This window comes from Chenopodium quinoa, unplaced genomic scaffold (assembly GCF_001683475.1).
Source record: "Chenopodium quinoa cultivar QQ74 unplaced genomic scaffold, ASM168347v1, whole genome shotgun sequence".
NCBI classification, from domain to species: domain Eukaryota; kingdom Viridiplantae; phylum Streptophyta; class Magnoliopsida; order Caryophyllales; family Amaranthaceae; genus Chenopodium; species Chenopodium quinoa.
This window is the reverse complement of record NW_018742969.1, coordinates 776,698-793,868: the sequence shown is the minus strand read 5'-3', so window position 1 is coordinate 793,868 and position 17,171 is coordinate 776,698. Positions and strand designations below refer to the sequence as shown.

Below are 17,171 nucleotides of genomic sequence, written 5' to 3'. Positions count from 1 at the left end.
TGTCAAAATGATTATCCTTAGGTCTAATTTATTCCATGTATTCAACTCTACGTGTTTCATAAATCATAACCCCTCTAACTTAGTTTCTTAACGGAAATAATCAATGTTACTCCTTTCCTTTCCTTTCCTCTTATTAAAACTCTTTATTTGTTGAATAAGAAATGCATATGACAAACAAAAAATATATATATTATTTTACTATAGCCTATATGTGATACGGACCAAAAAGCTAGTTTTAACTCATAAGATAAATATTTTGGCCCACATTTTATTTCCATAAAAGAAAGTAATTAAGTTAGAGGGGGTGTGATTTATGAAAAACATATAGTTGAAATGTTGAATACATGTAAGAAACACATATAGTTGATTTATGATTGATAGATATTATATTTAGGATAATATTTGTCACAAGTATAGGATATATTTAATGTATATTTTGTATGTTTATCGTATCTAGAAATCCTTATCCTAGCGTTGTAAACTCTATATATTTGATCAATGGTACACACTCCAAATTGAGGAGTTTTCCCGATATCCAACAATGATAATGACCTTTTTTTTATTTACAATGATTTAGTTCCAATAAGAGGAGGGGGGAACTAAGGGAGGGGGACTTGATGAATTGTCAACTTCTTATTGCTTTACTTTGAATTTGCATTACTTTAAATTGGCTTTCTAGATTTGGGTTTTTTTTTTTTTTCCTTTTTTTGATATCCGCCAGTGGTCGTGTTATCCGTGTTGCCTAACACTTGTCATTTTGTGTTGTTCTCTAACTATCCTCTAACATAATAGGCTGTCTCCTCAATTAGTATTTTTCCCCTCCAATATTCGCCATTGTCGTGTATTTGTGTTGCGCAACATCTGTCATTTGTGTTTTTCTCTTATTATCCTCTCTATAGGTCGTCTCCTCGATTCATCTTTTTTTCTTCAAATATCCGCCATTGGTCGTGTTTTTGTATAGCACTACACCTGTCATTTGCGTTGTTTCCTTATTATCCTCTACCACTATACTATTATAGGTCGTCTCCTCGATTCATCTTTTTCTTCTAATATCCGCCACTGGTCGTGTTACCCAACACGTTATTTGTGCAATTCTTTAGCTATCCTCTACCAATCACTATAGGTCATCTCCTCTTGACGACCCAGGCACAATATGCTCACTCGCTACCATTCACATTCACATTATACGTCGTTCAATCGTTTTGATATTGCTATTACCGCGAATGAACACTTTATAGTCCACTTATCATATTTAAGTTGACCTGTTACAATTCTATTTCCATTAACTGTTGTTTGTCAAAACTTTTTCTTAAGATCCATTGATCAATTGCCAAACTCCCTTCACTTTTCTGCTTTTATAAAGCTACATATCATTCAACCCAACATCAAATTAAATTGTCCTATATTTCTATTAGGGTCCACTAATATATATGGGTTACTTTCATCTTGTAAATTGGTCATTAGCATTAGATCCTTCTAGTAATTGACATTACGTGTCAATTATGAAGCTTAATAACCATCTAAAATCTTAAACAAAAGACCCTTTGTAAGATTTCATGGGACCCAAAGTATCAAGAATCCAATGTGTCAAAAAAGAATCCTCCATAAAAGAAGTCCCTTACTCAATTCTTTGATCTTCCAAACTAGATTAGATTTCGTGAAGCAATATAGTGGGATGGAGGAGTATTTGATATGAAATTCGATATGTTTTTTTGTACGTAGATTGCGCAAATATATACAAGTATTATAGACTGTGAAAAAGATACGAATTAAAAACGGAGAAAGTATTAATCAAAAATTTACAACATTTTGTCCACCACATTTGTTTTTAAATTACACTTGTACAATTTCAATTTTCCATTAACTTAGAAACGTGGATTTTTTTTTTAAAGTTTTACTCCCTATCATTTTCATCACATCTGTTTGTATTTCTAATTATAGTTAAGAGGTAATATAGTTTTAGATAAACTTCTTTTCTATTTAATTTTCTTAATTAACTGCAAATTATACTTTATAATATTCAATGTGCACTATACATCAGTAATAAGAAATGCGATTCCTCATTTTCAAACAGACTATCAATATTAAAATTTCAATTCCTTGGAGTAAAAATTTAGCTACTCCGTTATATATTACATTCAACACCTCGGGTTACATGGTTATTATGAAGTTAACCTAGTTTAACTATAGCAACTTGAGCATCTTGAGTCGTTCTTCATGCTCCGGATCCAGCTTAGGTGGTGTATAGCACCCATGTAAATCCTCTACAATATATTCCTGTAAAAGACACCAGAAAAAGGTCAACTTTAAAGCACATTACATGTCCAAACACTGAAGATCAAGATACAGAAGCTGCCACTCCCTTGAACCACTTAAGCATGTCGGTACGATGTCCCAAACCATGTCATTTGATAGAGATTCAGCAGCTAAAAAACATAGATAATTTGTTTCCAACTAGTTAACCAAACAGCATTATACTTATACTAAATTTTCTTGATGCAACTGCGAAACTGCTTTGAAAACAACAAAAATTTAGGTGCTATAAATTTCCTACAACTTGGCCTTCAGATCATGCTGCAGATATTCACTAGTGACTGGTATTCACAAGTTCAAATCGTTTATTCGAATAATGCAACAGCATTACAGCAATGATAGATAACATGCATGGAACTATAAGAGTAACTGCATACTAACCTTTGTCAGCTCTCTCTTTGTAAGAATATGGTAGTGCCTTTGCCATATTCTTTGAACAGCCATGGTAGCAGCAAGGAAACCATATGCAATTCCAAGGATTGCAAAAATCACCACAAAAACAATGACAAGTGCAAAGCATGCTTCCATTGATGCAGGAAAACAATCCAAAATTCCCCATCCATAGCAGCAGTTGTGGCAACCAGCCATGCGTGGATCATTGTTTAGGGAGGAGCAGTGAATTATGAGACCACAGAACCCAAGCAACACGAAAAAAGTCACCACTCCTGTTCACAAAAATCAAGATATATCAGGAAAAAAATGTATAAGATTAGAAGCAGTCATTACTCTGTACTAGCATTTACATTTTACAAGACATAATTGCAAAGAGACAGGGAAATCTACATACTCCAGTACTAGTTATCAGTCAGCAATTATAAAGTTAGCATAAAGAAAGATGAACCACATGATAAGCTGGTTTAAAAAAAAAAAAAAAAACAGACAGCTTAGGGTTCGTTTGGCATCGATGTAGTTTTCTATTTATTGGTTTTTTGTTTTTTTAAAGTATATTTTATATGTTACATAATGAATCAAAAATTATTTAGACTAATTAAAATCATAATAATTTTGAAAACTGACAACAGAAAAGTGGAAACACCTTTTTCTTGTTTCCTGTTTTTGGTTTTTAGTTTTCAAAAAAACAGGAAACTGAAAACCAAAAATAATGTCAAACAAACCCTTAAATGTACATTCACTATATTTCGAAAGTAAATATGGACGGAAAGGGAGGGGATGGAAGGAGAGAGAGAGAGACAAAAAGGGAGGTGGGGAAGGAAGAAATGTGATTGCCATTTCCTTCCAAAAATTTTCAACACGGAATGAATTTGGTTTATTAATAATTCCCTTCTCTTTCCTCTTTCCTCTTTCCTCTTCCCCAAGTCATATCCAAACAAGTAAAGATGAATGACATGAATCCCTCACTCCCTCTTCTCTCCCTTATTCTCCATATTACCCTATCTTAACACACTGTAAGTATGCATGTCGCAGTGTTTCACATCCAAACACATTGAAAGGGGAAAAGAAAGATTCAAAGAGAATCGAGCATTTACCACTGACCACCATACTCAGTTGTAGTTGCTTTACTACTCAAATTTTTGCTTTAATGAACTGCTGAGAATCCCGTATTAGAACCTACTACATACGCTCCTAAGTTCTCAATATAATCAAAACTTTCAAAGCCACATAAACCAAATGAAGGTTTTGTCTGGTCTAAGTTCAAAAAAAAAACTAAACAAGTCTTATCTCCTCCTAGCCCAATTGTCATACTGATATCTATGTTACATACTCTATGTTATTTACCAGGAAATCAAATTTACCTCCTGATTAAGGTCATCTAGTGTGCTGTGATGGTGACTGATTAGCAATCCCATAGATTTTAGAAGTGTCAGCAGGACAGTGGTCAGGAAAAAAGGCATGTCAAGTTACAAATATGTTAGCAACACACAACTAACTCTCACTATTCTATGTGAAATGCTAGCCATAAAATAAGGGTAGGCCCATCTTCAGGACTTCAGGTGCCCAGTCCCCATGTCAATTAAATAAAAAAAAAAAACTCAAGTAGCTAGCCAGATGGGTCCACTAATCAGATTGCCACTCTAGGACCTGGATAGCATTTATTTTTTGCTTATTATGCTTGGAAATTATCCAACAATCTCCACAATAGGCAGTTGGCACTAAATTAAGAACACGCCCCTTTTACAATCAAAGGTTCACTTTTCCTCTTCATTCTGTGTAATTTGTCTGGTTGTCAAATAGGAAAGATGAAAAATGGTTAGAAGAAAACTGTTGCATAATTTCAACAGTATCTCGTTTTTCAAACAACGTGCTCTTAAACTGTCAACAGTCAATTGATAACTCCATCTCTATCCTCCATTTACTTTCGCATCTCTCTCATGTCACACTGTAGAAATATAGTATGCCACAGTGTCATTAGAGTGCTCAATAGCGATTTAAATTTCCGTGCAAATTCGAACTACAGAAAATTTTGTTGCAGAAGCCCCAAAAAGGCCCTATTTTGCCCCTTTTCTAGTAGAAATTATCGTGAATGCAGCAAATAAATGGAAAGTCAGGAGACATAAGAAAATTTACCTATGCAGTAGTAAAATGGTATAGGATGCGTTGACAATATACGATCCCATCCATCACTAAATGAATTCCTGAAAGCCCCATCTTTGTCCATGAGATAAGCAAAGGCTCCCATTGCCGCAATTGCCTGAAAAGACTGGTTGTCAGAGACAAATTTATTTGGAAACACTATGGGAAAAAAAAATCTAATCTATATAGGAAGCTAAACTTAATAAAACTTCCATTATCTCAAGGCTAATACATTTATGAGAAGAATGAACTGCTGTTCAGGGATCAATTCGGAAGTCAAGCTATAAACTTTGAGTCTAATCAAGAATAGTTCTCCGTCTTGCATTAAGCACAGCAAAAACTTATCCATCTCAAGGTTTAATACATGCATGATATTGAATTAAGGATGTACTGCTGTCCAGGGATCGGTTTGGAGATTAAAAGCCCCCTATGTCTCATTTGTGCATTGAAAACTGGAGATAAAGAATTTGAAAATTTTCCAACTTTCCTTTTAGAGAGCCATAAGTGGTGTACTATTTACTGCTTTAAAATTGCAATTGATAAAACAATTGAGAAAAAAAGAAAGTGTATTAAATACAATACTTATAGGATGGAAGGAGACAAATAATCAGCCTAATTTCATAAACTTATCATCAAAAGGAAAACCCTCCAAGCTAAACAAGCAAATCACATGCCCAAGGATTGCATTCAATTGTCCTGAAGTCCTCCAAATGAGAATCAAGCCATCCACTCTTAGTTTGCTCAGAACTCATGGTGCTTATATCATCCAATAAACATTCATAATACACCAAATACAGAAACCGAATTCCCTTAGTTACTAACTCCATGACCCCAACCATCATAGCAACAGATGATCTTGAGCTTCCCTAAAAGACATTTTTGTAACCTTGGAAGAATTAGGAACTTCAAATGCTATAGCCTATGGTTCTTATCCACAAAATACAACCACATAGCAACATTATACTTTATTCATATTTCTTATTCTCCCTAAGGTAAAAATCACCAAGAAATTATAAGCAATCAAACATAGTGATCATCCATAGAAACATTAATTGATCCAAATGAAGGGAGATCGATATTTTCATCCAAGAAAATCAATAACACTGCACTTATTTATTAAACACTTTAAACTTTTCAAGATTTGATTGTCATAGCTTAAATCTTCAAGTGGAAACTACTACCATCCAAAAGAAGAATAAACAGATTTCAGATCAATCTTAATTGAGTCACGTCAAATTGAATGACACAAACTTATCCTCCCCTTGTAAATACCCTATACGAAGTATAAACATTAACATAGCAACAAATTATCCACCAGTAGATAAGCATCTTGAAGACATTACAGCTCTCAATACAAATATCCAAATGTAAAAAAATGAAATACTACAAAGACTATGTCAAGGAGTAGATGATATTCCCAAGTTCCAATTCAACATACTTTACAAATTATAAAATAACAAACGATGGAGCATAACAGTGACTTGAGAAAGAAAACTAGATTTATAACTATAGCACTTGAGAAATTTATTCCCAGCTAGCCCTGTCAAAGTCACTTTCTGTAACTTGATTTTTTGACATCATTTACTTGAGTCACATCAAGGCAGAAGGGAGGTAAGAGAAACAGAGCAACTATATAGAAAAGCTTATACACCAAGGTACTAACTACAGCAGAAATGAACAAGAAATTGCTATCGAAATCAGCACCGCTTTGTATAAAGAAGGTGAAAAAGAAAAGGAAAAAAAAAAAAAAGCTACTAAAAATATTTTGGTTTCTTACTACTCTGCTTCCTCCAGCTCATTTGTCTTATGGTACTAGCCTTTTGAAAACTTTGACATATGATATTCAGATTTTTCAAGTTTGCATGCTTAAATATGAGAAGAAACATGAAACTACTGGATTAACAAGAAAGTTCCTACCCTTTTAGATTATTAAATACCTAAGAGACTACGCAGTAGCCACTAATAAATATAAAAACATAAGAGCAAACCGCCACTCAAGTAGTCAGTAGACACGAGAAAACATACTGTGTAATTATTAATAACAACAAAAATCAAACCCAAAACAGAATTATAAACAACAAATCAAACACCTATAAGCAAATCTTATGCTTGATTCTTTTCGCTGGTTTTGTTCGCCACATTATTAGCATCCCCATTAAAAAGAATAAGATCAAAGCTCTACTTACAGTCTGTACAGCCAGGAATACAAGGAGAACATCTCTAGCAACAAATAGCCTGAACTTCAATTTTCGCCAAGTGTTGTCTTCAAATGATTCAACGCGAAGATGAAATTGTGCTTTGCAAGTCGTGCAATGTGAAAAGGCAAAACCTTCCTGCATAAGTTTATAGATAAATCCGGTCAATTGAAGTACCATTATATCTTATTTAATTATTATTAATACCATACAAAATTGAAAGAGATATTGCCATCATTCATATTATAGTAATTCTTTTTTTGGAAAGACAACTTGCCTTCACCGAACGCCAATGATCGAGACATGAACGATGAACAAACTGCTGGGTGCCTTTGCACATACATGGTGATATCAACTCATCATCTGCAAAGCAAACATATGCTGTGTTGACTGCCCAGAGAAAAGGTATGACAAAATAACAAGGTAAAGAGGGCTGAAGAAAGTGACACACTTCACACTATGGATCTCCATGAAGTAAGCCAGTAACAGCAAACATTACAGTTCCACATACATAAATAACTTACATCTAGGAGTAGTAGCATACTTCAAAAGACGCAACAGAAGAAACATCAAATAAAAGTTTCAAATAACAAAAAAAGAAATACATATGATTTGCAGACATCTGTTCTTCTAAAAAACACTAAATATCCCAGTCACAAGACACGGTTAAATAAACAGCTAATTTATAAAGCTTTAAGCTTCAACTAATCCTAATTCCTAAATAAAGACGTAAAATCATAACCACAACTACAAAATAGTTTCCTAAACAATAAGCTTCCCGCATACCAAATTTTCACTTCCAACAAAACAGCAACAGCAATGACAACAAGAACAATCATGTATCATGCAGGTAATATAATCAACATGTACACATCGTTAGCCCTCACCTAAGTTCAATTGGTTAAATTACACCAATTGATCCCCAAATTTCACCTTCTACTAATCGTAAAAATGTGAAATTGCACAATCCCTCATCATCTTTTCCCTCTCATTGCTCTAAAGCTAGAAAACATATTCTCGAAACTAGTTTCAATCAGTAGCTAAATACTCCCCTCCATCCCGAAATAATATTAACATTGCCTCCATTCCTCATGATTACAACTACTGCCATAATATTAGTAAATAATCATCCAGGCCACTTATTATATGAACCAATTTTACACTCTCCCCATCACTCAATCTACATACGCCATATTAAGAAATTCGATCAAAAACCAATACTACCAACCATTTTTCTAAACAAATTCCAAAATAGTATACATAATTATTAATTCCACACTAAAAACAAAAGAAACAATAATCATTCCAAAAACTCTCAAAAAATTGTCAAATATTAAAACAATTCAAACCAAAAAAAGAATATACCATCCTCTCCATCACATTCAAGGCAAATACGACAACAAGGAGCAGAACCAGCTTCAAGATCATCATCATCATTGCCACCGCTGCTTCCGCCACCATTATCATCAGCTTCTCCCTTCACTATCTCAGTAGAAAAAGATGCCGACTTCACAACAACTTCATCATCATCATTTTTCATCGGAAGTAAAGGATCAGTATCTCTCTCCTCTGAATCCCTTACTCCTAAAGATGATGATGATGATTCCTCCATTTGTACCTCACCTTTCATCTTCACTCAGAATTTTTCCCCAATTATCAAACCCTAACATCAAAATTTAAACATCAATAATCAATCAAACAATTCATATTTTTCTTTAACAAGATTTCAACAAATTCATACCAGAATTTCAACAAAATTACAAAATTTGGCATGATTATTGCAGTTCAAAAGCAAGAAATTGATGATTAAACAAGTTTTGAGATTGAATTTGCGTACCGATTGAGTCTTCGAGAAATTGATTGTGGAGTTCAGTAAATTGGAGAGAGAGAATGAAAACGACGCGTTTTTTTTTTAATTCTTTTTTTCTGTTTTAATGCGGAAAGTTTTATTGGTATTATTAATACTATTTTAATTTAATACATCACTTTAAGGGTTAATTAGTGAAAATTGGAAAGAGAATTTGATGATGAATTTCTTAGAAAAAGCCAAGCAAAATGTGGATAAGTTCCATGGAGTTGGTATAGGACTGGACTACTATTTAGTCTATAAGACAAGAAAGTTGGCACCAATTACAGAGTACGAGTATATTGCTGAATAAATTTTTGAACGGTTACTGAATTATGTGTAACGTGTAAGTAATTGATTGATCAATGTTGTACGCTTTTTACATAAATTTATTATCTCTAAAAATAGAAAGATACGAATAAGTTGTTATAAAAATCTTTGTTTAAGGTTAGTCACTTTACTACCAATTTTGCTTTCCCCTTTGCTCTTAATTTCAATCATTAACCTACAGCCTATTAAAGCACGAAGTTATTAGTTGTAAGGTCAGCAACCCTAATTGTTAGTCTCATCTCTTAATGTCTATCTCCCTCTTATGTCTATCTCCCTCTTAATCAATCTTCTCTCTAATCAGCTCGTTGACTAATAAAAAGAAACTTTAACTACGAACCTACTTTTTTTCGTTGAGTTGATCATTTAACATTATTGAAACTAACACAACTATAAGGTCACTAGTTCAAATCTCATCTATCCTTCCTTCAAAGTGAAATATTTAGTCATAATATTTTAGTTGAGTTGGTCCTTCGACAAGGAAAAATATCGATTTCAAACAAGACATATGCTACTTTCACAAGATAATACATGGGTAGATTACTTAATTGGACAATATATTTCAATCATTATGTGAAGTAGACTATGGTTTTTTTTTTTTGTTCATTTCAATATTATTTTTTGTTCATTTCAATATTATTTTTATTGTGGACGTTTATGACGATTTATGCTAATCAACCCCATATTATTTTGAAACTAAGGGCTTGTTCTGATTTATTGAACTGAGCTAAGATGAACTGAGCTATTTATGAGACAAGAAAATTAGAAACTGAACTGAAATTAAGCGGAAGAGAACTGATCCTAATTGCTTTAGTTGTTGAAGTCAGCTGACTTCACAATTAGTGGTGGAGTCAATCAACATTTTCATAGTAAATTATTAGGTCTGACAAGGCACTAAGTGCAAAGTTAACATGTTGACCAACTTATAAGTCATCAAGCTAAGTATAAGTCTCTCTTACTGTGGATATGTAATAAAGTAATTAAGTAAGCCCTACTCTTAAAGATTGCTCTACATGACTTTTCATGGTCATTGATACGTGTTTTATACTTTGTATCATTTATATTTCCACGCATAAAATTTGTAATAATTGATATTCTAAATAAATTCATTGAAATGAACCTAACACAATAAGTCAATAACACATAACTGAATTATTCTTATAAATTGATTTATGATCAAAATGTTATACGTTAGAGCCAAAATAATGCAATGGAACAATATTATTCCATGTTTTTCAACAAAAAAAAAATAAGTTATTTGTATAAAGAGCAAATTAGTGAAGCAATTGATAGTAAAGTGTACGTCTTAAACCACACGTAATGAACTAATGATTATTGTTAAAGCATACTTGAGCACCTTACAACAATCAGTGTCTTCAATTCTGCATGCTAGACAATATACATGGCTAGATTGTGTCACTGTAGCCAACCAAGGTATTGATCGTGGAAATGACTAACAGCCATGGTGGTTTACTTTACGTGGAGTGCTGTGCACCACTAGCAGGTAGCTGGTTAGGGTTGGTATGATTGCTATTGTTCTGCTCTTTGTGGTGGATCGCATGGCAGTGGAGAGTTGCCGGTGTCAATGGGCAGCACAATATTAGATTATTGGTCCTCACTAGAGCTGTCAAAAGTTGACCCGACCCGAAATACCGAGTTAAACCCAATTATTAACCAAACCATCTGAGCCCGATAAAAATGGTGACCCAAACCCGACCTAACCTGACCCTAGACCCGAGTTGACCCGAGTATGTGAGACCCAAACCCGAACATGAACTGACCTAGAGATAACCTGACCCGAATGTAACTCGTAAATTATTGACCTGAATTGAACCCGACTTGAACCGAAATTGATCCAAACCCGTTGTAACCCATCAAAACTCGAATTTAACACGACTTGTTACTAACTTGTCCTAAATTCAACCCGACCCGTTCCTAACCCGATCTGAATTTAACCCAACCTGTTACAAACCCGACCCGAACTCAACCCGACTTGTTATTGACCTGACCCAAATTCGACCCTACTTGTTATTGACCCGACCCGCATTTTACCAGACTTGTTACTAACCTGACCCAAAAATTCAACCCGATCTGTTACTTACCCGACTCGAAATCAACGCGACTTGTTATTGACTCACCTAAATTCAACCCAAATTATTCCTGACCCGATTTCAAATCACCTTAAATGCAATTTAGACCACCTTATTATTATTGATCAAAGCATTTTGTCTTGGGAGACTAAGTCGGTCCAAGCCAGCAAAAAAATATCATCATCCTCAAATTTAAGAGTTAAATATAGTATATATTTGTTGTATGGTCAAAGGAGATAATTATCTTCATAAATTATAAACTATATTTCCCTAGTATATTACCATATATATATATATATATATATATTATAGTCAAAGGAAATAATTAGCTTTATAAAAATAATAATTATCTATTTATAATTAGTTGAACCCGAATATGACCTGACTTGGAAATGACCCGACTTGATTGTAACCTACAAATTATTGACTTGAACATAACCCGACTTGAATTCAAGAATGACCCGACTTGGAAATGACTCAACCTAATTATAACCCGCAAATTATTGACTTGAATCGAACCTGATTTGAACCCGAGAATGACCCGACTTGAAAATGACCCGACCTGATTATAACCCGCAAATTATTGACTTGAACCGAACCCGAATCAATCCCGAGAATGACCTGACCTGATTCTAACCCGCAAATTATTGACTTGAACCGAACCCGACTCGAACCCAAGAATTAGCCTAACCCGTTTTAACTTGAATTAAACCCGACCTATTGTTCACCCGACCCAAATGTAACCCGACAGGTTATTAACCCGACCTAACCCCGACCCAAACCCGATAAGAAGTATGACCCGACGTGACCCGACTCAAGCATGAACCAACCCAAACCCGACACGCATAGGCTATGGAATTAATATGAATTGACCCGACCCGAGTTGATCCGACCCACTCTTACCGACCCAAACCCGACCCATTAACCCGAATCGAAAGGTCTACCCGAAACCTCCAAAATTTCTCAAAAAGCATGGATATTAGCTTAGCCTTCAATTTTGAAATTTTTTGACTTTTTTTCACCCGGAAATAAAAATTGCCAAAATGTTTACCCTAGTCCCTAATACCCTTCGGGAGTGCAATTGACTGGGGGTAACCATCCAATTTGACTTTAAACGACCAATTTACCGGTTTACAACTTGCATCGATTTCATTAACTCAAGCTTACCACGAACATTTATGACAACATATAATGATCACATATGGATCCAAACGACATTATATGACCCCGAGATGTATCCCCTAAAATCTCAATGCTTTTTGACACCTGGCCCCGAAACATTCGAAATTTCTCAAAATAGCCTTCAATTTTGGAATTTTTGACCTTTTTCGCCCGAATATAAAAATAGCCGAAATGTTTACCATGGTCCCAAATACCCTCCAGGAGTCTAATACTCTAATTGGGTGGGTGGAACCATCTAATTTGCCTTTAAACGACCAATTAACCTGTTTACAACTTACACCGATTTCATTAATTCAAGTCTACCACGAACATTTATGACAACAAAAAATGATCATATATGGTTCCAAACGACATTATATGAACCCAATATGTATTCCCTAGAATTTCAAGACTTTTCGACACCAGGCCTCGAAAACTCCAAAAATTCTCAAAAAGCGTGGATATAGCCTTCAATTTTTGAATTTTTTGACTTTTTTCGTTCGGAAATAAAAATTTCCAAAATGTTTACCATGGTCTCTAATACCCTCTGGGAGTCCAATTGGGTGGGTGGAACCATCCAATTTGCCTTTAAACGGCCAATTTACCGGTTTACAACTTGCGACAATTTCATTAACTCACAAACATTTATGACAACATACAATGATCATATATGGTTCCAAACGACATTATATGACCCCGAGATATATCTCACCCCTAAAACCTAAACGCTTTTCGAAACTGGGTCCCGAAACCTCTAAAATTTCTCAAAAAGCGTGGATATTAGACTTCAATTTTGGATTTTTTTTTTACTTTTCTTTGCATGGAAATAAAAATTGCCGAAATTTTTACCATGGTCCCTAAAAGCCTCTGGGAGACCAATTGGGTGGGTGAAACCATCCTATTTGCCTTTAAACGGTCAATTTACCGGTTTACAAATTGCTCCTATTTAATTAACTCAAATCTACAACGAACATTTATGACAACATATAATGATCATAAATGGTTTCAAACGGTATTATATGACCCCGATATGTATCCCCTAAAATCTCAAAAAAAATTCGACACCAGGCCTCGAAACATCCCAAATTTCTCAAAAAGCATGGATTTCAATTTTGGAATTTTTTTTACTTTTTTCGTCCGGAAATAAAAATTCCCGAAATGTTTACCATGGTCCCTAATACACTCTGGGAGTCTAATTAGGTGTGTGGAAGCATCCAATTTTCCTTTAAACGATCAGTTTACCGACTTACAACTTGCACCGATTTCATTAACTCAGCCTACCACGAACATTTATGACAACATATAATAATCATTTATGGTTCCAAACGGCATTATATGATCCCGAGATTTATTCCCTAAAATGTCTTTTATTTTTTTCGACACCAAGCTAAAAAACCTTCGAAATTTCTAAAAAATCATGGATATTAGCCTTTAATTTTGGAATTTTTTGACTTTTTTCGCACGGAAATAAAAATTGCCAAAATGTTTACCATGGTCCCTAATACCCCCCGGTAGTCCAATTGGGTGGGTGGAACCATCCAATTTGCCTTTAAATGACCAATTTACCGGTTTACAACTTGCATCGCTTTCATTAATTCTACCCTACCACGAACATTTACGGCAACAAATAATGATCATATATGGTTCTAAACAACATTATGACCCCGAGATGTATTCCCTAAAATTTCAAGACTTTTAGACACCGGGCCCCGAAGACTCCAAATTTCTCAAAAAACGTGAATATTCGTCTTCAATTTTTGAAAATTTTGACTTTTTTTCGCCCGGAAATAAAAATTGCCGAAATGTTTATCATGGTCCATAATACCCTCCCAGAGTCCAATTGGATAGGTGAAACTATCCAATTTGCCTTTAAACGACCAATTTACTGATTTATTACTTGTAGCGATTTCATTGATTCAAGCCTACCACGAACATTTATGACAACATATAATGATCATATATAGTTCCAAACAACATTATATGACCCTGAGATGTATCCCCTAAAAATCTAAAATCTTAAGGCTATTCGGCAAGGGGCCCCAAAACTTCCAAAATTTCTCAGAAAGCGTGGATATTGGTCTTCAATTTTGGAAATTTTTTACTTTTTTTTCGCCCGAAAATAAAAATTGACGAAATATTTACCATGGTCCCTAATATCCTACAGGAGTCCCATTGGGTGGGTTGAACCATCCAATTTGCCTTTAAACGACAAATTTACCGATTTAGAACTTGCACCGATTTCATTATCTACCACGAACATTTATGACAAAATATAATAATCATATGGTTGCAAACGACATTATATGACACCAAGATGTATTCCCTGAAATTTCAAGACTTTTTGACACCGAGTCTGGAAATCTTCAAAATTTCGCAAAATGCATTGATATTTAGTCTTCAATTTTGGATTTTTTTTTACTTTTTTCGCTTGGAAATAAAAATTGCCAAAATTTTTACCATGGTCCCTAATATCCTCCGGGAGTCCAATTGGCTAGCTAATTTGCCTTTAAACGGTCAATTTACCGGTTTACAACTTGCACCGATTTTTTAACTCAAGCCTACCTCGAACATTTATGACAGCATATCATGATCATAAATGGTTTCAAACAACATTATATGACCTTGAGATAAATTCCCTAAAATCTCAAGTCTTTTCGACACCGGGTCTTGAAACCTCCAAAGTTTCTCAAAAAACGCTGATATTAGCCTTCAATTTTGGAATTTTTTGATTTTTTTTTGCCCGTAAATAAATATTACCGAAATATTTACCATGGTTCCTAATACCTTCCGGTAGTCCAATTAGGTGGGTGGAATCATCCAATTTGCATTTAAACGGCCAATTTACCGGTTTACAACATGCACTAACTTCATTAACTCAAACCTACCACGAACATTTATGACAACATATAATAATACATTATGGTTTCAAACGTCATTATTATATGACCCCGAGATGTATCTAATATAATATCATTTCTTTTCGACACCTGACCCCGAAACCTTCGAAATTTGTACAAAAGCGTGGATATTATAGCCTTCAAATTAAGGAATTTTTTGACTTTTTTTCGCCTGGAAATAAAATTTGCCGAAAAGATTTCCATAATCCCTAATACCCTCCGGGATTCCAATTAGGTGAGTGGAACCATCCTATTTGCCTTTAAACGACCAATTTATCTGTTTACAACTTGCACCGATTTCATTAACTCAAGCCTACAACGTACATTTATAACAATAAATAATTATCACATATGGTTCCAAACAACATTATATGACCCCGAGATATATTCCCTAAAATTTCAAGAATTTTAGACACCGGGCCCCAAAGACTCAAAAATTTCTCAAAAAACGTGGATATTAGCCTTCAATTTTGAATTTTTTGACTTTTTTTCGCCCATAAATATAAATTACCGAAATGTTTACCATGGTCCCTAATAACCTCCAGGAGTCCAATTGCGTGGGTGGAACCATCCAGTTAGCCTTTAAACAGCCAATTTACCAGTTTACAACTTGCACCGATTTGATTTACTCAACCTTACCACGAACATTTATGACAACATATAATGATCATATTTGGTTCCAAACGACATTATATGACCCTGAGATGTAATCCTAAAATTTCAAGGCTTTTTGACACCGAGCCTTGAAATCTCCAAAATTTCTCAACAAGCATGGATCTAGACTTTAATTTTGGAATTTTTTTGACTTTTTTTCGCCCGGAAAATTAAAATTCCGAAATGTTTACTATGGTCCATTATAACCTCCGGATGGTCCCTAATACCCTCCAGGCATCCAATTGGGTAGGTGGAACCATCCAATTTGCCTTTAAACGACCAATTTACCGATTTACAACTTGCATTGATTTCAGTAACTAAAGCCTACCACGAACATTTATGACAACATAAAATGATCATATATGGTTCCAAATGGCATTATATTACCCCGAGATGTATTCCCTTGAATTTCAATACTTTTTGACACCGGGCCCTAAAACCCCCCAAAATTTTGCAAAATGCGTGGATATTAGATTTCAATTTTGGATTTTTTTTACTTTTATACGCCCGGAAATAAAAATTGTCGTAATATTTACAGTGGTCCCTAATACCCTTCCAGAGTACACCTGGCTAGGTGGAACCATCCAATTTCCCTTTAAAAGCCGATTTACCGGTTTACAACTTGCACCAATTTCATTAACTCAAGCCTATTACGTACATTTATTAATTATGACAACAAATAATGGTCATATATGGTTCCAAACAACATTATATGAACCCGAAATGTATTCTCCAAAATTTCAAAACTTTTCGACACCGGGCCCCGAAAACTCCAAAATTTCTCAAAAAGCGTGAATATTAGAATTCAATTTTGGAATTTTTAAACCTTTTTTTTCTCTTGAAATTAAAAATTGCCGAAATGTTTACCATGGTTCCTGATACACTCCAACATTCCAATTGGGTGGGTGGAACCATTCAATTTGCCTTTAAACAACCAATATTCCGGTTTACAACTTGTACCGATTTCAATAACCCAAGCCTACCACGAACATTTATGACAACAAATAGTGATCACATATGGTTCCAAACGACATTATATGACCCCAAGATGTATTCCCTATAATCTCAAGGCTTTTCGATAACGGGTCCCGAAACCTCCAAAATTTCATAAAAAGTGTGGATATTAGCCTTTAATTTTTGAATTTTTAGACTTTTT

At 34.5% G+C, this 17,171-nt stretch overlaps 1 protein-coding gene across 2 annotated transcripts; it reads right to left on the bottom strand.

The window, feature by feature from the left end:
- Nucleotides 1–2,037: 2,037 nt before the first annotated feature.
- On the bottom strand, nucleotides 2,038–9,016 carry LOC110729121. Of its 2 annotated transcripts, none has more exons than XM_021908832.1 (7): nucleotides 8,878–9,016; nucleotides 8,406–8,703; nucleotides 7,318–7,403; nucleotides 7,032–7,178; nucleotides 4,840–4,963; nucleotides 2,695–2,978; nucleotides 2,038–2,277 (listed from the first exon to the last, which is right to left on the bottom strand). In XM_021908832.1, the coding sequence occupies exons 2-7, from the start codon at nucleotides 8,668–8,670 to the stop codon at nucleotides 2,185–2,187; spliced, it is 999 nt and encodes a 332-aa protein (XP_021764524.1). In that variant the 5' UTR covers nucleotides 8,671–8,703; nucleotides 8,878–9,016; the 3' UTR covers nucleotides 2,038–2,184. The 2 variants fall into 2 exon arrangements, with proteins under 2 accessions (XP_021764524.1, XP_021764525.1); XM_021908833.1 differs by having other exon boundaries at nucleotides 8,782–8,887.
- Nucleotides 9,017–17,171: the final 8,155 nt, after the last annotated feature.